This window comes from Amblyomma americanum, chromosome 1, assembly GCF_052857255.1.
Source record: "Amblyomma americanum isolate KBUSLIRL-KWMA chromosome 1, ASM5285725v1, whole genome shotgun sequence".
Taxonomy (NCBI): domain Eukaryota; kingdom Metazoa; phylum Arthropoda; class Arachnida; order Ixodida; family Ixodidae; genus Amblyomma; species Amblyomma americanum.
Genome location: NC_135497.1, coordinates 395092039 through 395117629, shown reverse-complemented (window position 1 = coordinate 395117629; position 25591 = coordinate 395092039). Strand labels below are relative to the sequence as shown.

Genomic DNA, 25591 nt, shown 5'->3' with positions numbered 1-25591 from the left:
CCGCAAACAAACACACGGGCGCACAAGCACCCACTAGCACATACGCACACACAATGACTGCGGCCCCAAATTGGAATTGCCTGCTCCATTGTACTGTCGGAAACAAAAGAAGGTAACCGGCGCAGTCACCAGGAGTGCATTGTCAGGTGGTGCCCCCATGCAGTGTAGCATGGTTCAGAACTTGGAAAGGAGGTCAGTTACTTTTGTCCCCGATAGTGTTCACTGAAACATCTGGTATACCTACAATGTAGCGGGTGTCTCAGCGGCAATTAACTGAGGTTTTCAAAGAGACAGAGCACCCTCTTCTAGAGAAATTATGCAACTGAGTGCTGTTGACAGTCGCGTGGCCCCGTTTGATTATTTTATCGCTTCCGAAAGTTAACTAATTTGTAAAAGCTAATAATCTAACTTATTAAATACGAAATGTCAGTCCAGAAGTTGATCTTTTTAAAATAACAGCTGGCAGAAGTGTTTCCACCAAGGAACCATTTACGCAGTTCTATTTATTAGCCTTAAAAGAAAGCTTGCGAAAAACGAAAGCTACAAAGTGACAGCTGCTGGTCAATATCTCTGGCCTAGTGCAAACAAAAAGCCCCATCGGAGACAGCGCTCCAGAGAAAAGCGGATTTTGTTCGCTGAGACGCGTCTTAAGACCGTGCAGTAGCACCGCTGTCGCGTGGTACCTTTTGTATTTTGCGGGATTTCTGTTAAGGTCGCCAAAAAAAAAAAAAAAGCTGCTTACGTGGTATCCTGGTGCAAACATATCAGCCGGCTGGCTTTCAGGGTGATTTTAATCTTAAACATTGGAACTTCATTCCTGATACCAATATTTAAAAAGTTAACTAAGGTCCGCCGTGGTGGCTGAGTGGTTATGGCGCTCGGCTGCTGACCTGAAAGACGCGGGTTCGATCCTAGCTGCGGCAGTGGCGTTTCGATGGCGGCGAAGTGCTATAGAGTTCCGTGTACTGCACGATAACAGTACACGTTAAAGAACCCCAGGTAGCCAAAATTATCCGGAGCCCTCCACTACAGCGTGTCCCATAGTCTGAGTAGCTTTGACATGTTAAACCCTTTAAACCATTAACTTAACTTAGTGTTTACTCATTACCTGAGTTTCCAAAGCGCAAAGAATACTTCCGACTAGGCCGTGCGGCTCTGAACGACGCTCACTGGCTTCATTCCGTCAAGGATATTTAATTAAAAAAATAGCTTAAACCTTACTCTCGTCGGACTGGTCGACTTACTGCAACAATCTGCTCAGATCTATATCTACGCGGACGATATCTGTATTAGAGCTTCAAGTGTGACTCCTCCCCAAGTTGGTGCGAAACTTCAGAAGGCGGCATCTATATTGGTGTCTCACCTTTGTCTTGAGGGCCTCAATATTTCGACCGAGAAGTGTTCACTTGTGGGGTTCACACTCAAAACAATGTCACGTTACGCCAAATGCATCATTGGCTTATTTGGTGTAATCATCGACAGCAATCTCTCGTGGAGCCCTTATTTACACAACATGAGAAAGAGACTAATGGCGATTGTGTATGTCCTCTCTTTCCTTGGGGGAAAGTCCTGGGGCGTATCAGTTCGCTCGATGCTACAACTGTACCGTTCACTCTTCCTGGTACAGCTTTCTAATATTCAGTAACATTATAAAGAAAAACGTCCGGACTCTACAAAATGTGCAAGCGCAAGCTCTCCGTATCTGTCTTGGACTGCTTAAATGTGCCTCTACAGCAGCGATTGTTGTCATCGCCCGGGAACATCCAATTACTACATACGTTGCTGTTGACACCATGAGAGCACATATTCGCCACGTCACATTGGTCCCCTGTCATCATTTCGCAACTCTTCCGGTAAGTAGTCCACGTACTGAATTTGTCAAAGTCATTGACACTCATCGTCCATATCTTCCGTTGCATTTCACCCCTCTCTCAAGACCGTGCTCGCCATTATGGAGTCTACATAAACCTCGGGTGCACCTTTATATTCCTGGAATTACGAAGAAAGCTGGTGTATCATTGGCTGCTTTTAAACAGATCCTGTTCGAGCAACTGCATTCTAACTATAGGCACCGCATTAATTTATACACATATGATCCAGTCAAGTGAACTAGTTCCGCGGGGTCTGCGGTGATCCCAGCGAGACCCATCTTGATGAAGGTAAAGACGACCTACTACACTCCTTCAACTGGTGCGGAACAAGGCGACATTCAGGCTGCTTTTGAGTTAATCAGTCAACAACCTGTACATGAATGGCTAAGCTTCACTGATTTCGAAGGAACCCCTCAAGGCATGCAGGCTGCCGGGTCGCGTGAACAGCTGATTGCAGAGATTCGCGTCGAAAGGGCATGAAATCATTTTTAAATGGCTGCCAGGACACTATGATATCAAAGGAAACAACGACGCACACGAGGCTGCTCGATGTGCCCACAATGACAGATATGAAGTCTGTATTCCTATATGAAGGGTTGACGCGGCGTGTGAGCTACGCAGATTGGCGCTGGAGCTCTCACTTTCTGCGCGGAACACTGGCCAGGTTTTCAACCATAGCCTCAGAGCATTCGAATCCTGGACTTCACCTTCGTCTTCCCCACAATATACTGCGTCGTGAAGCAACATTGTTTTGTTGTCTTTGGCTCGGTGTTGCATTTACGAAAGAATACACATTCAGGATTGGTATGGCCAACAGCCCTGCTTGTGAAAGAGGTGGCTGCGAAGGGACAGTTGCATATCTCGTGTGTGAGTGCCCTGCTTTGGCGACCGAAAGATGTAGGCTGTTTTTGCCCTGGCCCACATACATCCTCGCCTTTTAACAGAGGATAAGATCCTGGGGCCGTGTCCACAGCACTCGACTGCCATCACGGCCTACAAGGCACTGATTTGCTTCCAGAGAGTGACTGCCTTGAGGGACCAGTTGTGACTGTGCCCCTCGCCCCCCTCTCTTTCCCTTTTCAATCCTCTCATCCCTCTTTCCCAATGCAGCGTAGCCAAACAGTACACGCTTCTGCTGATTAACATCCCTGCCTTCCCTCTTTATCTCTCTCTCTCTCTCCGTTATTTGGGTTGGTTTTGTTAATCAAACAAATGTGGCACAGCCCGTGTTACTTTTACACCTACTTTGTGTTTAGCACAGTGAAGCGAAACCTGTGCTGCACTTTTGACCGTCTCTATCCTCGTCCGCTGACGGCGATCAGAATGCGCGGACGGTGGTCACATCAATCGTCAGCCCTGAAGGCACGCAAGGCACTGCTCTTGTTCCCGAGAGCGTTGTGCTTGTGCGACAGGTAGCGATTTTGCACCAAATTTTTGACTGACGCCTATCGTCAGTCTCTAGCTTTCCTGTTTACATACCCCCTTTTTTCCCATCCCTACTACAGGGCTACTATCAACTCGCCCAGCTTGTAATTTAAATTCGGGGTAGCCAATCTTAACACTCTTCTCGTTAACGTCTTTAGTGCGGCTGTTCATCGCCATCTCTCTCTTTGCTCCCAATTGAAAAAGGTTCGACGGCGTAAAATACTGCTGACGCATGGTATTCCTTGTATACTCATGCCTGGTATCCTCATAAATGAGGTAGGAGTCGATGCTACAAACCTGTTAAATTCTAGCACCAGACTTCGCAGGTTTCAGCCCTTGTGATTTCTTCAGCTTAGCAGCGACTTGCCGACTGCCCCGTCGGCCACCGCGATTAGCCCGCGCACGCGGAGTGGGCCAGTCTCGAAGTGAAATGGCTAAGAAATCTGTTAATTCTGCTCTTCGGTAATTATGGCGTTCGGAGTAATGTCAAGTCAAACGCCGTGATAGCGTGCGCCCGTGAGCGCATCCGAGAAATTAAAAACGTATAGTTTGATGAAATTCGCTTCATTTTTATCCGCTGCCGGCGGTGGTTTAATCTGGAAGAAACCAACGCGACCCGCACGTGTGCGATGGCGAAGGACTGGCGCGAGGCCAGCCTAATTCGGCGTTCGTAACGGGTGAGGCGCGCGGGTAGAGGGGGCGGGCTTCGCCGCGCTCCCGTAATGCGTTCCATGCTTTGGGAACGGCGGCGCAATATGGCGCACTCTGCACGCTAGATTGATGGCCGAGAAACATAGCGTCGACGCTAATTCGGCTTAAGAAGGGCAGCAAGCACGAGACGCCGTAGCTGAGGGCCCTGGGAGAGCGAAAAATGTGCCGTAATGACGATGTCCGCAGTGCCCGTGGAGCAGTAATCTCCAACTTTTGGCGAAATAGGGTGGCGTTTTCCTCGCGCGGCCCGCCTGCTGGCTCACGTTTGAGCGGCACCTCACGCGACGACAGAACATGCGTCACGGAAGTCTTAAGACGGCGGAGGGCGACCGGGCGCCGCAGCATTAGTGCGGAGGAAAAAAACATAATGGAAAAACGTTAGCTCGGAGATGTAACGAATATTTCCACGGGCTAGGCTTATTTTTAGCGTTTACAAGTATGCGGGCAGAAGAGAACGCGTGGCTGCTTTTGTGGACCTTGAAACATGGTTAGGAAATAAATAATAACCGCTTGCAAGACTACAGGAATAGAAAAAAAAGTGAAGGAGCCAGTTCGGGCACACAGACAGCAGAATTCTAGACAATGTCAAGGAACCGGGAACCATGAAGACCCTTGAAAAGAAATCAGAATAGCAGAATAAGTAAGCAGGGTGCCTTTGACGGCGCATGATATTGGTGCAAAGTTTTTTTAATGCTCGAGTATAGTTAAAACCGCCGGCACGCGGCTTCACTTTGTTTATGACGCGAGATTCAACCTGATTTATCTGGAATGATTGCAGGCACGCAAATGCTTCTTCGTCATTTGAGAATGTAGTAGGTGACTGCCGCGCCTTATCTCTACAGCTCTTCGTAGGCTTCCAACTGAGTGCCGCCGAGAACACTGAAGATTCTGTTCTTTGATGACCAACAGGCACGCTTGTTGCTACCGTTGCCGAGTTGTTGAGACCTATGTCGGCGCGAGTTCTTAGCCCAATAAGGAGTTCGTTCAAGTGCCACGTGAGGTTCCTTATTTATTCACCGCGTTGTCATCGCCCCGTGACAACAGTCAATGTGCTCTACAGAGACAAAGCAACGAAAACTTTTATTCGCCCAGTCCCGACCTCTGGTTTGAGAGCTAACTCTAGAAATGCGTACATCGGATGCCCTTCATGGGATATGGCGCAGGATGACACCAAAGATATTTTTAATTTTTTGTCAGGTGGCACTTTGAGAACCGTAAATGTCGTGGAAAAGAATCTATATTTGGAGTTTCTTCATCAAACGCTTTCACAGCATGCACTCTCACGCGGCTACCAAAAACCGCTGACCTCAGCCGGGCTATTCAGCAAACGCTATTTAGTGCAGATCCTGATCGCATGACATTAAAATGCTCACGGCTGAATCACCAAAACCACTGTTTGCTTCCACTACGTTCCACATGCCGCTCAGACCTTACTGAGATGCTGCTGCAGTATGAGTGCGCGGAAAGGTATTTTTAGCCATCGCGAGCGACTTTCAAAAAATTAGCAGTGGCTTAGCTCGGCTATGCCATGGTATACGTAGCGTAAGCTACGCTAAGCCGCTGAGCATCAATTGCCGCTGAGCAGAAATTTCGTTCCCCTTCTCCATGGCTATACCACACTGGCAAACGCCCCGCTATATGTGTACCCCCACTGATACCTCCGCGCATGCCCACAAAATGAGAGGCGCTATCAAGCAGCTCTGGCGCAGCGTCAGACTTCGCTACTGCGCAACGGAGGAGCACAGCTTATCACGCGCCGGAGCCAGTGCATCTGCCGCGGCTATGACGGCACTCCTCTAGAATGCGCAGACAGGTGAGGCGCTCGCGGTGGCGGCTCCGGCGCGCCAGCTGTGAGCCATGTGACGTCACTGCTCCTCGCGCATCCGCAGCACGGCTCTCCAGGAGCCACGCAAAACTGCTCAACCTCGGGCAGTGCAGCTCACGCAACAAAAACCACGCGACTGTCGAGCACCGGCAGTTTCAGGAGCAAGTAAATTTCACTCAGCGGCGCACATGTAACGAGACCTCATCTGTCCCACCCGGGATCGGGGGCTCCAGCTGCGCGCAGCGGCGAGTATCTCAAGGGGCGGGGCAGATAAAGTCCTGTGACACGACCGCCGCCGAGTGCCGTGTGCTGCCGGCTATTATTATGAGCTTTATCGCATTTCCGAAATTTTAAAAACTGATACAGAAGCTGATAACGGCCGGCTGGGGATCTCTAATAACAACAGGACACCTAACTGTAATAGTAAAAATAAACTATTAGAATTCAGTTAAACGGATCGTTTAGTTAATCTTGTGTCTTGCATTCTGGCGTTTAATGTAACTGGTATCACTATGACGTAAAAACCATGCCTATATTAAAAAAAAAAAACGCCATGTATAGAACGGCAAAAGCAGATTTCGACAAGTGTCTTTCCCGCACACTAGAATATATTGCAAAGAAGCACGCTTCACAGGCTGGATAATGGCGTCAAATGGCGGTGCGCTGAATCTACGGAAACCTGCCGCTGCGGAGCGCAGGAAAATTAACCTCTGATAGCACAAGGTGCTAAAACAGCGCCAGGAGACCAGCTGGACCACTGAAACCTCTACTAGTTGTCTGTAAATAAAGGAGGAAGAACAACGTCTATCTGTGGATACCAACGGCGATGATGGCATGGGCTCCTGAATTCAGGTAAAGACGATCTACCACACTTCCTCAACTGGTGCCAAACTAGCTGCCTTTCGGGCTGCAGTTGAGTTCCTCAGCCGACAACATCCACATGAATGGTCAGTCTCACTGTCTCCAAAGCAGCCTTTCAACACCTGCCTGATGTTCGGCGTAGCTTGGCACAAAATATATCACGAATATCTAGAACAGAACAGATTTTAATAAACTCGCTTCACAAAGCATATTGTATCGAACGTTATTGTGCTTGAAAGACGCCTACTTGGAAGCAATTTGTCAGCCTATTGGAGTTCTTCAACCTGCATGAAGATAGCAGTGCTTGAAATTCTGATATTTTTCTCACATCAAGTGGCTACGTAGTAGCAAGGACTCCAATAATAAAAAAAAGATTAGCGGCTTCTTCACTGGCACCGGATGGCGTTACGTGCTGACGCAGAGCAACTGAGTGCAAACGAATTCAGAAAGCGCTATAAACAGGCGCAGTTCCTTTTAGCGGCGGTGTAGTGGCAGTTATGAGCACAGTACCTCCTTCCCTCAGAAAAAAAGAAATAATAAAACGCCCAGAAGAAAATCACAGTCTTCGTATCTATAAAGGCTAATGCAAGCTACCCCTTGGCACCTGATCTTTCGTACGCCATAAAATTTCTAGCTTCGAAAAACGGTGTGCTTTTCTGATACCAGTGAGCACTCGCAGAGGCAAAGAAGATGCGTGCAACGGCCACTATCTGGTTCACTGCCAAAGGATGCTTCAGCTTCAGGAGGCATTGCCTATTGTTAGTGCTCGCTCTTCCAGCGGGTTTCCTGGAGCCAACATCATGTTGAGAGCAACCCGTTCCGTTCCTTCTGACGCGCATATTTCAAAGTAATTAGCTGAATCGAAGAAAACAAATAAAAATGCGTTAGTGTTAAGATCCTAAACATATTATTCGCTCGCAGATAAATAAACGTCTAAAAAATCTCGAAGAAACACCGCTCACTTGAGACATGTGAAATATTCACGCGCGCCAAAAAAAGAAAAACAAACACGAACATGAGGGAAATCATGCTCGAAACTCTGAAGGGACGAAATTTGTATTTGAACTTGGGAGTGATTGTAGGGCTCACTTTGGTAAAGACTAGAATCACTGGGTGCTGGACAGGATATGATTCTTGTCGGGAGCTACATACCTCCAGGCAAGAACCATAAATCGCGGCTAGAGATAGCAAAGGGCGCGCTCACGATTTTTACAGGCACTCTTCTCTTCTATAACTACAGTAGAGACTACGATCAACTGTGACTTACCTTGATGCAGAAGAAGAGTGAGAAGGGAAAGGTGAAGGATATGACCAGCAGTGAGATGAAGGTCAAGATGATCGAGCACACATTAGTCCCATCCGAAGACCGGGAACCTGCAGTCGAGCGCAGTGAAAGACGCATTAAGAACTCGATCCCACGGGACACCAGAGGCGTGTAATCGTAAAACAGCGATGATTGCTCGTTAACTTTCTCACAATTTTTTGTACGCGCAAATAGTTAGCTTTTGTTCTTCATTTAGCTCCAAAGCAACTTCCTAAATTTTGGCAACTACGGCACGCAAGCACACGTTTCCTGTTAACATTGGTTCATCTTGAAAAGTATGTTCAAAGAACATTCGTTAAAGCAATGCTCAGTATTGTCCTGCTGGGGAGGAAAGCGGGATGCATATTTTCATTTCATTTAAGATCTTATATCATAATCTAGACGTTTTAGACTACTTTGCTCTACTTTGTACAAGAACCAGCTGACAAGCGCAGTTTTTAACAATAGCCAGTATTTTGCGACGGTTCCGCGTTTCTTTTTTTCTCGTCGCATGGCAATACTTAGTTTTCGCTCTGAATGAGCTTCTAAGTGTCTTCGCAATAGCATTAAGCATGAACACTCTTTAACGGCATAGTAATGTCTGTTTACGTTTCTAGCAAAGGTAAAAAGAAAACTCGTTGCCATTATATTCCCAAACACGCCTTCAGCCACCTTCTGTGCTTGCTTCTGAGGCTTACTCGTGAACAGCCTCGAGGTGCGTGTAAAGGAGCGAACGCGTAGTTTGGGACAAAGCGGGCGACGCGTTCGCCCTTCGTGGCCAAGCACTGAACAATGAGATCGTTCGCAAGGAAGGGAGCAAACAAAGATAACACGGAGGAAGACGGACGCTTTCCTTTGTGACGTCACTGGGCGCCGCTCAACGCCAGCGTTAATTAGCGACGCGGGCAGCAACCCCGCCCAATTAATCAGGCCCGGATCGTCCGGGCATAGAAGAAAAACCAAGGAGGGGAGTCTCCAAGCAAAAGAAGGGAGCTACAGCCTATAGGTTTGCGGGAATGAGAAGTGGGGAGCAGCAGCGGCAGGTTCGCTCTGACCGCGCTCCAAAATAGCGATAGGAGGACACGACGCACGTAGAATAGGGAAGGGGGAAGGGTGGGATGGCCCGAAGGACAACACGGAAAAGGAGACTGTGAGCTAGCAAGGAAGCGCCAGCAAGTGAAAAAAGAGCGTGTGCAAGCCAGTCTATGTGAGTCGTAACCGCTTCGCCATTGTAGATACGGGTATTACTAGTGGCGCGAAAAGATAAAACGGGGCAAAACGAGGGGAGCTTAAGAAACGCGCGAGCTTTTTAAAAAAGGAAGGGGGGGGGCGCGAGAAGGCCCCGAAAAACGGCGACGCAAGCGGAGCTGAAAACTGATTAAAGACAGGCCGCGCGGAACGAAGTGTCAAGTGGAGAAAAACGATAATATAAAGAAAGGAGAGATGAAAAAGAAAAGAAAATGACCCAGAAATATTGAGAGGCCGCGCGCACCGCTGGGTAGGGCGAAGGATGAAATTGACTAAGAAGCGCCGAGGACCACCAGTCGCAGTACGGCGCTAGCGAGTTGCTACGTCGGACATGCCAATGCAAGATGGGGAACTGAGGATTGCGATACGGCAACTTGTTGAGCACGTGGGTTCCTGCATTTCCTAGCTACAGTGCAATCGACGTGACACAGTAGGAAGAACACAGCGAATCAGCGTGGTTTTGTGTCCTCCCTACTGTTCTCGTCGATTGCGTCGTAGCTAAGGCGAACTGAAAAAAGAAACGAACAGCCATGGCAGTTCACGAAAGCGTTACAGAACCGTGCAAAAATACTTCACACCTATTCACCGGCCTGTTTTCGAGAAAGGTGGCCAACTATGCATCTGCACTGACCAAAAGTTAACAGCTCTTCCCCAGTTCTTGAGAGAGGCGAATATCAAAATTTATCCGCGAATGACGACGTGGTATAGCGGTATTAAAAACGTGACAGGTACGGTGTTTTTTGCTCTTAACGCACGTTTCGTGACAAGCTGGTCCCGATGTTCTACCCTCGGGCTTGTCGACGTGTTGAATTCGATCCAGAACCAACTGAGCACATTGCACACACTTTGAAGCTCCTTGTCCGTGAATGCCAATATAATGGCACTTTGGTCGCCATCTCTTGGTGGCGTGCACGCTACACGGCTATTTTTGGCTCACCGCGACGATGGTCGAGTTTTTGGGCGTTCGTTTCTTGAGTGAAGGGACACTTACGCTTTACCAAGAGCCCAGGCTATCTGGCCCTCCCTTCCTCAATGAGGAAAAAGGGCACAGCGCTGTTTATGTTTTGCCTCGAAACCAACACTCGGCACGAACGGCACTTATGTTTATTGTTTTTTTTTTATATGCAGCCGGAATCGGCATTCACTCACTAGCAGTTTTTACATGGTCACGTAATCGCCCTCTGCCACTTTTCGTGTAGGGTGTCCGAACTGAAAGAAGTTTTTTGCGCTGAAGGAGCACTTCTGTTTACACTGTACTGTCAAAATGCGTTCTGAAAAGTTTTTCTGCACGCTACGACGTTTCTTATGTCAATGAGTATACGGGGCGGACAGAAGGAATTCCATGTTTCAGTAAATGTTTAAAAGTGGGTAGACGCACAGTAAGTGTCTCGTCTGTTTTTTTTTCTTGATTTTGCGGCACACGATAAGTTGGGCATCGTTGCAGGGCCCATGCATTGTATCATAATGCCCGGTGCCTCGTTATGCAGAAGAAAAATATGAAAAAAATGCAAGGAGACACAATTTGCTGGTGAGGGTTGCAAGCAGAGAGTGATATATTTGGAAACTTTCACTGATTGGAAGAAAATGCGACTCGAGATGAAGGGCATTACCAGTCCTTTAGCTACAAAATAGGCACCAAATCTGAGAGGCTCTTTATCTTTGCGGTAAAAGAAAGATCGACCTTATAGAACAGCTACTTATTCGATTTTTTTTTCACTAGGATAGAAGAAAAGCAGTATATCAACACCACTTTTAATGCCATCAGTTACTAGTAGACACTGCACCTGAATTGGGGGGGGGGGGGGGCTATAACTTCAGATTGGCAGATTGAATTAACTCCAAGCCTCCGTGCATAATGAGTTTGAGAAGGCACATCAAAACGCCTGTACGCTTTTTTATGCAAACGTTTCAGTTTAGCCATTAGAAACCTAAGCTGAAGTCTTGCTGGTGAGCACGGTGTGTTGATGCGTAACACTGATGTATTCGTTGTAATTGCAACTGTACTGCTGCTGAAAGTTAAGTCACTGCGTTCTCCCCTGTTACTAAATATCCGCAGGATGGTTCCGAGTAAACGGCAACGAGGCAGGCGTTAAAAGATTGGTGAATGGAGTTTATTCATCTTTTCTTTGCGTATTGTCTGCCGGCATGGGCATCACGGTTGATGCCACAGGAATTTCGGGCCCGTCTACTTCGTCTCTGCTTATTACTCCACTGGACTGAGTAGCCTATTACCCAAGCAGCACAAGTAATTGGCCCAACATTGGAACTGTATTGGCAAAGCTGGCCCTACAAAGGACCAGGATGGGACCATCCTGTTGCAATATTGTGCCGATGACTTGTGCTGCTTGGGTAGTAGACTGCAGCAAGCCAAACGCAAAGCATGTAGTCAGTCGTAGGGCAACGCACCTACTGTTACAGCACATTATTTTCGTCATCTTTGATACCCCTCGATCATAAGAATTCAGATTGGCAAGGGGTCCCTTTTTGTTTGTTCCTCTGTATTTAGCTTGTCTCCATTCCAGCTGACACTACTTCAACATCACCAGTAATTAGTGCCATAATCGATATTCGTAATCTATGCTTTACTGCCATGTATAAACTGTTAAGAAGCGTTGATTTACTGCCAGGGATTAAGGACAAACGTAATTTTTGGCCGTGGCCAAGACGCACACATACATACCGTGGAGGAATGCAGAATTGTCAACGCATTGAGGTCCATCAGCGCACCGAGAAAAACCAATTAAGGATGAAATTACTCAAATTACTCGGAGCATTCAACTGCTCTACATTCTCTGAGTTCTACAAGTTGAACTGGAATTGATCTGGCGAACGACTTGAAATGCTACACACTGACCAGCTCGCTGCTGGCGGTTTAGGAGGTATTTACTAAGGTAATCGTTAATCGACTGAGATCAACCTCAGACTTCAAGCATGGGGCTCCTGCGAGTCAGGTGGACGGATGAGATTAGGAAGTTTGCAGGGATAACGTGGCTGCAGCTGGTACCAAACAAGATTAAATAAGTGGAGGGATGCAGGAGAGGCAATTGTCTAATAGTGGATGTACATAGGCTGCAACTTTTGACGGCAATGACGATGATGTTAACTGATATGAAACATCTGGGGAAACCGAAGGGCAACTGAAGTGTAGTGAAAGGAGGACTGTCATCGTCAACGTACCATGAGGTACGAAAGTCAGCACATGCCAACGCAGAAACAGAGGTCATTAGAAAGGATGATGCTGGTGCTAAAAGCTGATAATTGAAACTTTCAGTTCTTGTTTCGTCTTTTTCTTCTTGTTGTGTTATCTGTATTCTCTCCGCATCACTGCACTATCATCAACAAGAGGAGAAGTTCGATGGAACGCAAAACCTTGGGAGGATAAAGATATGCGCGCTATGATGCCATGCGTCCTCATAGCACCAGTCAGGTGCTTACCTCATTGCTTATCTACTATAGCCGTTGCAGAAGTTAAATTCTAAAGTTCTAAAAAAGCTACTGAGTTTTACAGTTTATTAAAATACCTAAGCATGCTGCTAACTATGTTTAGATATAAATCTCATTATTGTCCTCCTCAAACACCCCGCGTTATAGCTACTGTGCTATCATCAGCTTGAAAGCTGATATAGCACAAAGCTGCTATGAAGAAAGTAGAATCGGCAATGAACTAAGTAAATTCACAGTACACTGTACTGATGGGCGACTTCAATGAGAAGGTAGGCAAGAAGTAGGCCGGAGACTAGGCCGTAGACGACTATGGCATAGGTTCCAGGAATAGCAGGGGGTAGGTATTAGTAGAGTTCGCCGAGGAAAATAATTTACGGATCATGAATACTTTCTTCCGGAAACGAGAGAACAGAAAGTCGACGTGGACGAGCCCCAATAGTGAGACTAAAAATGAAATGGTCTTCATACTAGGCGCTCACCCTGGTATTGTGCAGAATGTGGATGTCCTCAGAAAGGTGGGTTGTAGCGACCACAAAATGGTGAGGTCTCGAAATATAGACTTGAAAAGGAAACGAATGAAACTACTGAAGCGGAAGCCCATTAACGAGTTAGTGGTAAAAGGGGAAAGAGAAAAATTCTGGATATCGCTGCAGAACAGATCTTCGGCTTTAACTGAGGAAGACAATCTTAATGTTCACACAATGAACCATAATTTCAACGCGATCATTACGGATTGCGCAGTGGAAGTAGGCGGTAGAATGGTTCGACAAGATATCATCAAGCTATCTCAGGAGATGAAAGATCGGTTTTAAGAGACGCCAAAGCATGATAGCGTGTAACCCCACAGGCGGAATAGAACTGGCAGAGCTATCAAAATTAATAAATAAACGCTAGGTAGCCGATTAAGGAAATTTAATATGGAGAGAATCTAGCATGCTCTAAAGAACGGAGGTAGCCTAAAAGCAGTGAAAAAGAAACTAGGCATAGGTAAAAACCAGATGCATGCGTTAAAAGATAAGGAGGGCAATGCCATTAGCAATGTGGATAAGATAGTTAACGTAGCCGAACAGTTCTTGACAAATTTATGCAGTAGCCAGTGTAATAAGGACGTTAATGATAGAGACAGTAGTGCACAGCAATGCGTCATCCCGCCACTAAAGAAAGAGGAAGTAAAGAGGGCCTTAGGCGCAATGCAAACGGGTAAATCAGTGGGTGAGTATCAGATAACACCAGATCTTTTGAAGGACAGAGGGGGGATTGTGCTAGAAGAACTAGCCACTCTGTATAACCAATGCCTTATGGCCTCGAGCGTACCAGAAGCTTGGGAGAACGTTGAAATTATCTTAATTCATAAGAAAGGAGACGTCAAGGAATTGAAAAATTACAGACCGATAAGCTTACTATCCGTTGCCTACAAGGTATTTACTAATGTAATCGCAAATAGAATCAGAACAGCCTTAGACTTCAATCAACCAAATGATCAGGCAGGCTTTTGTAAAGGGTACTCGACAATATACAATGTTCACGCTATATATCAGGTGTTCGAGAAATGTGCAGAGTATAACCAACCGCTACATATAGCGTTCATTGATTACGACAAAGTATTTGACTCAGTGGAAACCTCAGCAGTCACGCAGGCGTTGCGGAATCAGGGTGTAAGAGTCTTATGTGAATATACTAGCAGTTTTGTATAACGACTGTACGCATACCATAGTCATACATAAAGTCAGAAATAAAATTCCAATAAGAAAGGGCGCCAGGCAGGAACACACGATCTCGCCAATGCGATTCACCGCCTGTTTGCAGGTGGTGTTCCGAGGCCTTTATTGGGAACAGTTAGGGATAAGAATTTATGAAGGATACCTAAATAATTTGCGATTAACTGATGACATTTTCTTGCTAAGTCACTCAGGAGATTAATTGCAAATTATGATCAATGAGTTAGACAGGCCGAGCAGAGCGCTGGGTCTAAATATTAACATGTAGAAAACCGAAGTAATGTTCAACTGTCTAGCAAAAGAACAGCAGTTCACTGCTGGAAGCGAGGTGCTGGAAGTGGTAAGGGAATACGTCCGCTGAGGGTAGTTAGGGAGCGCTGATCCTGATCACGATGGGGAAATAACTAGAAGAAGAAAAACGAGGTGGAACTCATATGGCAGGTTCTCACAGACAATGAGAGGCAGTTTACCAATATCCCGTCAAGAGAAAAGTGTACAACAGCTGTATCTTACCGGTACTCACATACGGGGCAGAAACGTGGAGGCTAACGAAAAGGGTTCAGCTTAAGTTAAGGACAACGCAGCGAGCTATGGAGAGAAAAATGATAGATGTAATGGTAAGAGACCGGAATCTGGCAGAGTGGGTGAGGGAACAAACGTGGGTTAATGACATCCTAGTCGAAAATCAAGAGGAAGAAATGGGCTTGGGCAGGGCATGTAGTGCAAAGGCAAGATAACCGCTGGTCCTTAAGGGTAACGGAGTGGATTCCAAGAGAAGGCAAGCGTAACAGGGCGCGGCAGAAAGTTAGGTGGGTGGATGAGATTAAGAAGTTTGCGGGGATACGGTGGCCGCAGCTGGTACAGGACATGTTTAATTGCAGAGTCATGAGAGAGGCCATTGCCTTGTAGTAGGTGTGGTCAGTCTGCTGTCGATGATGATTCTATCACCATGGCTGCAGTCAGGTCTGTTGCATGTAATCGCTCATCGGGATACAGCGCCACCTTCTCTGGCTTTGTTTACTGCACCCACGTACATGGTGCACTCTTTGCATTTAGCTCAAGAAGGTGAAAAACACGTCCAGTATGCGCCATACTTAGAGGGAACACGGGGAAGGTGTAAAACGGCTTACAACGCTCAGAATTGTATGTTTTTACCGTGAAACACGAGCTAGGCTTCAGGCTCCTTCTCTCGAGCTCTCCACGCCTGCGCACCTTCGCGGTGAAACATGCATTTCTCATAGTTAAGAGCTGCTTTAAGCTTTCCGCGTGTTCCCTCTATGCGTGACGCATACTCTACATACGGAGTGAGTTAAAGTGAAGCTGAAACGTTTTCAGATCGCAAGAAACGACCTTGAAAATCATGTGTGTAAATTTTTTCCCGATTCTGTCCGCAAAAAGTGCTGCAATCGCTTCTTAAAAACCCACCTACGGCACGCCCACGTCGCTACCGGAAGCGCCGGGTGGGGGGACGGCAGAGAGGGAGATCCGGCGGAAGTGACGCCATTCACGGAGAGTCGGCCGGCCGTCCGGCTGCGCTTGCTTCGCTGCGGCCCGCGCTTTGGCAAACCACAGATCAACGTAATCTTCTACCTGTGGCGTTTACTTTCTCTGGTTCGGGCGTTCCGTGTAATGCTTGAAGCGTGTATATCAACCAGTTTTGGCATGGTACTTCTTTGGAACCGCGCTCAGCACACGGCTTGGTAGAATCCGTCGGTTGTTCTACCGTAGCCTCTTCCACGTTAACCAGACAATCGGTGGTACGCAGCATGCCGAAACTGTCGGCACAAAATATGCGCATCAATATTTCTCTTTTCCTTATATTACTTTCTTACCTGTTTGTAAACTCTTTGCCTTTTACAGCTGGTTCACATCCATGATGAGCTAAGGCTACTTTCAGCACTGTTTTGCGGCACACACTCTTGAACTCTATGAGCTCGTTACGTACTGTGTGCCTTTTTGCTTTTTCCTGATAGCTTGCACCTGCAATTGCACCTGCACGGAGCAATTGCAATTATTTGCATTCATGAGCGTTTGGTCATGGCTGGCGATCGACAGTGGCTCCAGAATTCATGCAAATTTGTGCTTAAGTCAGAATGGCAAAGTTGGCGAGCCGCGGTACGCATACATGTATATCATCGACAAGTAATTCTGCTGGTTATCTCGATACGCAACAGCAGCAATTGTATCTCCCAGCACACTGGTTTGGATGAGCAGCACTGCGAGCTCCGAAATGCAGCCATAATTATTCTTCAAAAGCATGCTCATCATGCAAAAAAAAACAACGTACGGGAGTAAGTGTAGAAGTTTCGTGGTTGAACCGTAGCCCGAACATGCGACAGAAGAAATAGCGCACACGAGAGCTTCCTCCCGGTCTCCTCGTTTCTTCGTGCTGCAGTACAGCAGTGAACCCACTCCAACTCATCCAGTTTGGCATTATTTTGTAGTTATAAAAGGCCTTGGAGAGTAATTTTGTAAGTACCTATGAATAAATTAACAAAGTCTTTACCTCGCGCGAATCGCGTAAGCGTGCCGGTGATCTGAATTAGATCATGTTTACAGGCGTTACAAGAAATTGGTGGCCAGGCTTTTATGCAGCGGCGGTAGACAACAACGTTTTGGCGCAATTTCTTTTTTATATTGCCACTTGCACATGCACCAGCACAAAATATATGCACACGCATGCACATACGTAAAACATACGTACCAGTCGAGATTTCGTTTTCATGTTTTACTGGTAGGACGTGAAAGGCCCATACTGGGTAAATGAAATTTCCGGCTTGCAGGCGCCACCATGCGGTCACTTCTCTGTTACTTAGCTTCTTATCCGGCGGTGGCACCAGTTTTCTGCTTAATCTATAGTTCTCAACGATTTCGGAATAGGTTTGCGCGCGCTCGTCCAGGTTCCGACAGTCCGGCGGTTTCACGGTTACCCGGAAGTACGGCAAATGGGAATGCGCCGACTACCACGCAGTCGACGAAGATATTGATAGCAGAGAAAGCTGTGAAGCCCTGCTGCGCAGCAAAGAACCCGCTTGGCAAAAACAAGCTAATCCGCCTAGCGGCTGAGGCCGCGAAGAGATAAAATCTCTTCGTTAGCCTTTAGTCGCGGAGGCTCCGGCCCCCGCCCTCCAGGCCTGCGTGCCAGGGCGGTGAGTAGTAAAGGGTCTCTATTTCCCGTGGAAATAAAAGCTGTCATCCATCCATCCATCCATCCGGTCGAGATTTCCAACACGTGAAAATGTCGCGACTTAACTTTCGCTTTCGGCGCACTCTGTGGCGTCGTTGATTCAGCCGTTTTCTGAAGCTGCTGATGGCTTAAACATGTATGATGAAAGTGCACATTGTTCAACACTGCTTGAATTATCCATAATTTCTAAAATGTAGTCCTTAAAAGCCAGCTGAAGCAACGCGCTACGCAGCAACGCCGTCGGTGCCGGTCGGAGATCCCCGTGGATGACGTTATGACGGTCCTGGCCAATCGCGGGCAAGAGCGGCGTTCGTTGGGCGCCCTGAGGCGATGGGGCGCGTTTTCGTCTAAATAACAGCTTTCTGCGTTTACTTTCGCTCGTTTTGAATGACATATTCCTTTTCAGCGGACTAAAAACTATAAAACGACGTAGGGAACCCATTTTTTTTTTAAGTGCTTCAGCTTCCCTTTAAGCCTCAGCAGGCAGACACTTAGTCAGCCAACTTTCCATGTGCTGCCGGCTATCGGACCATTTCGCAAACAAAATACACTTGGTGACATTGCGATATAGAACACACTGCGCTCGCATTCCTGTCCGCTCAGGCCCGTCTGGCCAGTAGGACAGAGGGACACCAGCATTCCACGCCAGCTCAGGCCGGGTCGTTCAAACGCACCACTACGTGGCCTGCCTGACAGTAGGCGTGCGCATGCTCGCTCGCAAGCGTTCGCGCACGGCCTTTATGCGAAGGTATGTGATGGACAAAACTCCTGACAGCGTGTCCGCATCTGTGCCTCCGTGTGAAGTTGCGTCTATGCAAGGGCGTAAGAGCGAGCGCGTACGAGTGCCACTGCGCTGCAGAGTAATGGCTCAGGGCTTCAACGCAGGAGTTTTCTCTGCGTGCCCGCGTCTGTGTGTGCGAGGACACGTAAGGGAAGTGCCCTGGCGAGTGGCGCGTGGCTTCCATCCGCAGTTCAGTCGATTATCCGCTCTTGCGGAGTGGTGCGGGTTGCACGCATCTGGCCCAGAACGACGCTCTCGCTTCCCGCTGAGCCTGATTTCCTAGGGAGGAAGGGCGGGCGTCTAGCTATCCGACCAGGCGCGTTAATGACTCTTCCTTGCAGCCGATCGCAGAAACAAAGCATCCAATGAGGCCGGCTCTCCCGACGCTTCGCATTACGCGTGAAGGATGAGAAAATGCAAGCGCGCGAAATGGAGAGCGCCGTGTATAAGGAGCTGCACGGACAAAAGAACAGGCGTTCTATGCAAAGCGTACACGGAAGCTAGAGCTCTAATATCGGAATTCGATGAGAAGGAAACAAGGTCTTCTGTAGAGAACAGGAACCGTGGAGCCGTTTAACGGCATTAGAAGAGTGCGTTGTTGGGTCACGACTGCGGCGCGAATGCTTTTTTTTTAGGGCACAAGCACGCATCTTTCGACGTTTTGAAGAACGCCGTCCGAACGAGATATGAAGTAAAGCGTGGCACCAGCTTGGGCGTGGTACGCTTGGGACTACATAAAAGCCGTTGGAATCCTATTGCAGAGGAGCCTACTTCACTGGAACGTCGGTAGCTTATGTTTCTGACTACCGCAGCAACTTCGAGGACAGCACTGACCCAGCTTGTGCGCTCGCTGAAGACATAGTATCCTCTTCAACTGCAGCGTCAAGTTCAGGCAGTAACGGCCTGATTTCTACGCTGGCGAAATGCAAAATTACCCGCGTGGAATAAAATAACCCCCTGTGCTTGAACTGAACTCGAGGCCCTAGTCTGCGGTATCTATCCTATCCTAGGCATGGCTTTGGATTTTAACGCCAGCGTACTTCACCGCACTCTAATATCTAATATTCGGTACCATATTATACACGCACTCATCCCGTAACAATTCGCGCGGACGCAAAGACATTCGTGCCTGCGAAGGCAAGTGGCGAAGCAGATGTGGTTTTTGCAGTCATTTTGAAGGCCAGCTGCAGATGAACAATTGTGACGAGGGGAAAAAAATAACGGTCGTTGCTGCCGAAGCAACCATAGAGCACAGCTTCCGTGGCAGAGAAACTATACTATGCGTTCCTGCCCGAGGTTTCCTAAAGACTCATTGCAACTGGTCCTCCACACCCCCGACATCCTCCGACTCGATCCAATATGCCGTTTTTCCAACAGATTTTCTCCAAACTGCGCTGTTCAAGGCTTCACATTTGCACTGCATCTTATTCCCAAGTAACTACCTATTGACACGGCGGATTCCAATGCAGCTGTCTGTGCTGCATTGCGCTATAGCGCTAGAGCTACAGTACAACTTGCTCTATTTTTAGTCTTTATTGTTCAAAGTTTATCGTCAGCCCTCTCTTCTGCTGTTCTTATCCTGCTTGGGGTATTCCGGGCCGCGGGCATGCCAGTTTCCGCCGATTTTTATTCCGACACCAGCATTTTAATTTCAGAGGCGCTCCATAAAACATGTGCCGATAGACCGAATGGAGGAGCAGCCTCAAATGAGATGCTCTCGCATTCTGAGCCGATTTCGCAGTGCTCGTACCACCGGAGCGAAGACGATCCGCGACATGACGCGGCGTCGCCAAACGAACCGCTTCGAACATAGCAGGCTCGCAGCTCGCCCTCATGACAATCAAGAGGGAGGGGGGGGGGGTGAGGGGAGGAGACCAAAGTACGGCACAATTACTCCGCCGAATTGGATACACACCTTTTCTGCAGCCAAACTCGTTTGGCACGTGCGTGCTCAAAGCGAGGACTTCAAAGCCATTACGAGTGCGCATCTAGTTTGAAGACAAGCCGTGCGAGGCGCCGAAAACCGCTTATTCGAAAACACGCCGGTGGTGGACACGTCGCGACAATGCGCCTCTGCAGGCCCGAGAATTCCTTCTCGCTGCCCGCAGCGTTAATTAAAGCGACGACCCAGGATGACTCGCTGCATGAAGAACTACGGGATGCCTGAGCTAGACGCCTGTTTCAGATCTAACCTACCGAGGCAAATTGATTGCTGCAGAGTCGTGCGCGTAGCGCGAAGGTGGGGAACAAAGAGGGAAGCGATGATCACTGCTTTCCGGCAGCAATATTTATGCGCTGCCACTATGGTTTAAACAGGACGACACTAATGCCACGCACTGCAGTTTGTACGGAGTCCACAAAGTCATGTGTATACCACCCCTACGGCAGTTAACCGATAGAAAAGAAACGCTACTTTGTTGTCTAATCAGAACAGCCGCTAAAATAAAAAGTCGGAGGCGATCGGTATGAGTCGTGAAGCAGAGTATGAATTAGCAAGTGCTCCACGGTGGCGGGTTGCGTGATACAGCCCATCAATCACCGCATGACACATCCTAACCGCCTGACCCAAGCCAGCAAAGGCAGTGTGCCACGCTTTACTCTTTCGCCGTCTCCCCACCCCTCGACTCTGATTGGCGACCGCGGTTGCCCTCTTGCCTCCCGTCATCTATCCCAGAATTGACTTCTCTCCACTTTCCTCTGCCCTCTCCTTCCTCGTATTTTTTTTTATTAGAGAAGTGTGACATGAGGCATAAGTAAGGAAGGGGGGAAGGAATGCACGAGTTTGAAAGTTAAAGGAGGAGTGAAGACCCCTTGCGCTGAGGTAGTCGCAGATGTTGCTGATGAAACGGCTGTTCATAGTCCACTTCACGCCGTCACTTTCGCGGTTCCACCGCAGGCGCACCTCCCTGAAGAGTCGTTTTCTTATAGCAACCGTCGCTGGGCGCGTCCACAAGTGCCGCACATCACGAATGCCCGGTGCAGCGCTACAGTTAGGGCACCTGTCAGGTGCTGGCAGAGCTTTGGCACGCCACCGATGACGGACAGATGGTGTCAGAGCCGCCCTGCCCGAATCCGGCGCACGGATACCTCCTCCTGCCGAGTAAGACTACGGGGGAGAGGGTGCGAACACGGAGGAATTAGAGCGCGTGTTCGCTGGCGCAGAAATTCGGAATCGGAAACGTGGGACAGGAACGGATCTGGGGGAAGAGGGGAAGGTGGCGGATCGTCTATTGTATGAAGATGAGTCATAGCGTCCGCTTGAATGTTATGTGGATCCTGAGCACGGCCGCGAATCCAGTGTATGCGCACAGGACATGATACTTTGCGCAGAGCACATGAATTGATTGTGAAATCTGGAATGTCGGTCGAACAGCCTTAAGCTGTTTAAGGGCGGCGCAGGGGTCGGTGTAAATATGAACTGTATTGAATGTTGGAACGAGCGGAAGGGAAGCAATGGCATTATAAATGGATTGATGTTCCAATGCCAGGGGAGTGCACGTATCCGCAGTATACGTCGCGCGAGAGTTGAGATGCGGATGAGATGGACTATGCACATCAGTAACTCCCCTCTCTGCAGGATGTGATGCATCCGTGTATAATATGCACCCTTCAGGTAGATACGCTGCGGATACCGACGGAGAAACAGTGGGGCGATTGTCCGTGAGCTGGCAATATGACCACGGAGGAAGTGCCTTTAAACGATGAAGTTGGAGAGACTGTTTTCGAGCTCTATTTGCCACCCGTTGCTCGACGAGTTCACTGAGCGTATTAAGTTGGGCGAACTGCTGTAGCGCGGGCGTTAAACGAGGCAGATATGCTATGACGCGCATAGCCTCACGATTGATATCTTCAAGGGAGTCCCACTGTCTGCGGGTGAGACGTTGCAATTGTGCCTGATATACTATTCGTGGCTGAAGGATAGAGCGCACAAGCTGGCGGGCCGTATGAGCACGTGCGCCACCAGAGCGCATAGCTATGCGACGAATCAGACCTAGAGTACCGTGAACCGATTTACGGGTGGCTGTCAGCCACGGGGTGCCAGTCCAAGATGTATGGAGGAGAAGACCGAGAATACGAACAGTTTCTACCTGAGGAATCGGAGAATTATGAACTGTAAAATTTAAAGGCGGAGCTTTCCGTAAGCCGGCTTTATTTCCAATGCGAATGAAACATGATTTAGTAGGAGAGAGTGTTAGACCCAGAGGTGGAAGGCGAGATGTCAATACATCCAGCGCGTGCTGAAGGACCGACTGATGGATAGACGCATCTGGATGACAGCACCACAAGGTTACATCATCGGCATACGCAAGCACGCGGATAGAAGGGATGGTCTCTAGGGATTGAACAAGAGGAATTAAAGCCACATTAAATAACGTGGGGGCGAGAACGGAGCCCTGCGGCACTCCTCTATTGGAAGTTAAGTTACCAAACGATTTTCCTCATCTCTCTTTCATATCCCTCCTGCCCTTTTCTCTCTCCATTTGTCTCCTCCCCACCTAGGCTTCACATGAAAAGGTCGCACACTTTTTGCGGCAATGGGCGTTCTAATGCTCACGCATTAAAGGTATATTGTAGTTGCAACTGCACTACAAAATGAATAGTCGTTGCACACTTCATGTCTAAGCAGTGGAAATTTATCCGCTTTTAAAATTTTCGCGCAACAAGCATTACGCCAATGCCCTGGCGCGTACATGTACTCTGATAAGCCGCTTTATTTTGCTGGCAATAAAGTTTACGATACATCGGACACAGTGATAGCTTGCTCCGGACTACTTGGAGGGTCAATAAGGAAAAAAAACTTTATCACAGCTGCACGTCACTGGTGATCGGACAACAGCGGAGCTAAAGACTTCGTAGTGAAATCAGCTGCAGCCCTACATGCGGATGTGGAAGCGGAAAAATTAGTACTTAAGATGCGTACACATGCCTACCCGATCAAAACGCACGACAGAATGTTGTGTCGCAAGACAAGCTGTCTTGTCGTGCCTTGTGTCGTGCGACAAGCTTCGTGTCGTGGGTTCTTTCGCACGACAAAGTTGTTTGTAGGAAGTTCTGCCGCACGACAGACATCTTTCCTGCATTTTGTCGTGCGAAGAAGGTCCCTGTCGCAGCATTTGTCGCGCGACAGGTTTCTGTCGCAGGTACTGTCGCGCGACAGTGGGAGTCGTGCCGCGCGACAGAGATTGCGTGCCTCAGCAAAGTTGCCTGTCGTGGGTTCAGTCGCGCGACAGACTTCTAGCGCGCCTCTTTTCACGCGACAAAAGTACCTGTAGTGCGGCCTGTCGCGCGACACAACAGCTTGTCGAGGGATATGCCGCGCGACAGATACCTGTCGTGGGATGAGTCACGCGACAGATACCTGTCGTGGATTGTGTCGCGCGATAGATACCTATCGTGGGATGCGTCATACGACAGATTCCTGGTGAGGGTAATTATTTTACTGCAGAATTCTAGAAATACTGTCGTGCGGTCGTGTGACAGCGATAGGATCAAATTGACCAAAGATGATTCAAAGCGCGTTCACTGTGGCGAGTCTCGAAGAGGATGCGAGGTGCTCTGGTCTGTTGGTGACGGGCACCGAGCGAAATGAAGTGCTCATTCAAATTGGCGAATCGAGTTTTCAACTCGCTTCCCGCGACCTGGCTTTCTCACCGAACGAGAATTGGCTTAGAGGAGAGGCACTGCTCGAGCATTCACCTAATTCCCTTCTGTTCCCACATGACAATGTGACGAAAGTAGTGCATGCTCAAGAGTATAATGCGGCTTTGAAAGCCCAAAATCTGTATGCACAAGCGGCGAAGCCAGCGGTGCCTGCGTATCCGCACGTTCTTGCGGTGGCGGCATGTAGCTGCAGCCACGACAGCGCCTGCACACCAATCGGTGTGCGCAAGTCGAATGGCGCTACTGAAAGTCAGTGTCCTCTTGGCTTCTGTGACATGTTCAAGCCATGTAACATAATGTACCGCTACTACTATATGCGCAGAAAAAACCAAGGACACTTCTATGCGTCGCGGAAAAGAATGTCGTTAATCGTCAATCAGGGAAAATCAGTCGCCATAACCATCCGGCTACACAAAGGCAGCATATGTGAACATGCACGCAGTTCTCTGTATAAATGTTCAAAGCAACCCCGATATAATTTTTCCGCGCGTTTCAGTTTTAAGAGCGTCAGCTCTTACTACTTACGTTTGTCAAGGACACGTCTGTCTGCAGGGAAGGTCAAATTAGCCAAGACAGTTACCACACTATATCACATAGCAACAGCGGGCGCGTAGAGCCTCAGTTGTCACAGATACCTTCGATCCGTTTTACATATGCCAGTATAGCGGCTATCGAAGTGGAACCCCGGGGACCCCCATTTGCATCAAATTTGGGGGCCGCCCGTTTGACGCATAACGATCGAAGTGTTGTCATTTGACTTGTCATGTTCCTGAGGATAAAATAAATATTTAGATGAAGCCCAAAATATGTGTGGGATTCGCACCGACGACCTTTTCTCCCCCAAACCGTGCATTCCGGGGACTTCCAAACAGCCATAAGGCCTAATCGTTTGTCGCAGAGAGTTCCGGATGCAGTCAAACAATTCATCTTGTTGTAATGCACACGTTTATAAAATTCGTTAACTGATATATAAGGAGGAAACATACCGGATATAGCGAAGGTGGCTGTAAATCGCAATAGTAGTGCAAAATCTTTGAAGTAGATGACTCTGCTTGTATCTTAGAACGAATGTTTCCGAAACGAAATGCCCTCAGATATTTGTATTTTGTCTTCTCCACGTTTGCTGAGCACCCCGATCTAGCACCCCGATCTAAACACTTGAAGCTCTCGTAGCTAACGCTCTTAAGTCCAACGCTGATGCAGTGTTGGCGGAGAATTTTTTTAGCGGCAGTGACGTGGTGCTTATCATAAAATAGCAAAAAAAAATACTTTACGATTGCGTTCATTGCCTTCACTGAAATTTTCATGACGGTGACACGAAAATGTCGCTAAATATAGACAGCAGCGTATGCAGCCGAAGGTGAAATGCGGCGGCCGGCGAGTTTGAACCGATTTGATTCTCGGTCGAAATGAGAATAAAGTCTTGGGACTGACGTCAACCGCGCGCTTTAAAGAGTTTCGCCTGCTTTGACACAGTCTAGCTCCTGTGCACCCGCGCTCGGTCCTCTAAACTACTCTGGTCCCAGTGTGACTGTGTGCTATGACAATATGAGCGA

General features: G+C 48.2%; 1 protein-coding gene across 1 annotated transcript in view; it reads right to left on the bottom strand.

Annotated features, from left to right (window-relative positions):
* The window catches only part of LOC144115729 (band 7 protein AGAP004871-like), a 410957-nt gene that overhangs the window by 202698 nt on the left and 182668 nt on the right, over positions 1-25591 (bottom strand). The window contains exon 3 of the mRNA XM_077650218.1: positions 7961-8067. Within this exon, the coding sequence (XP_077506344.1) occupies positions 7961-8067 (107 nt within the window). The remainder of the gene's footprint in view (positions 1-7960; positions 8068-25591) is intronic.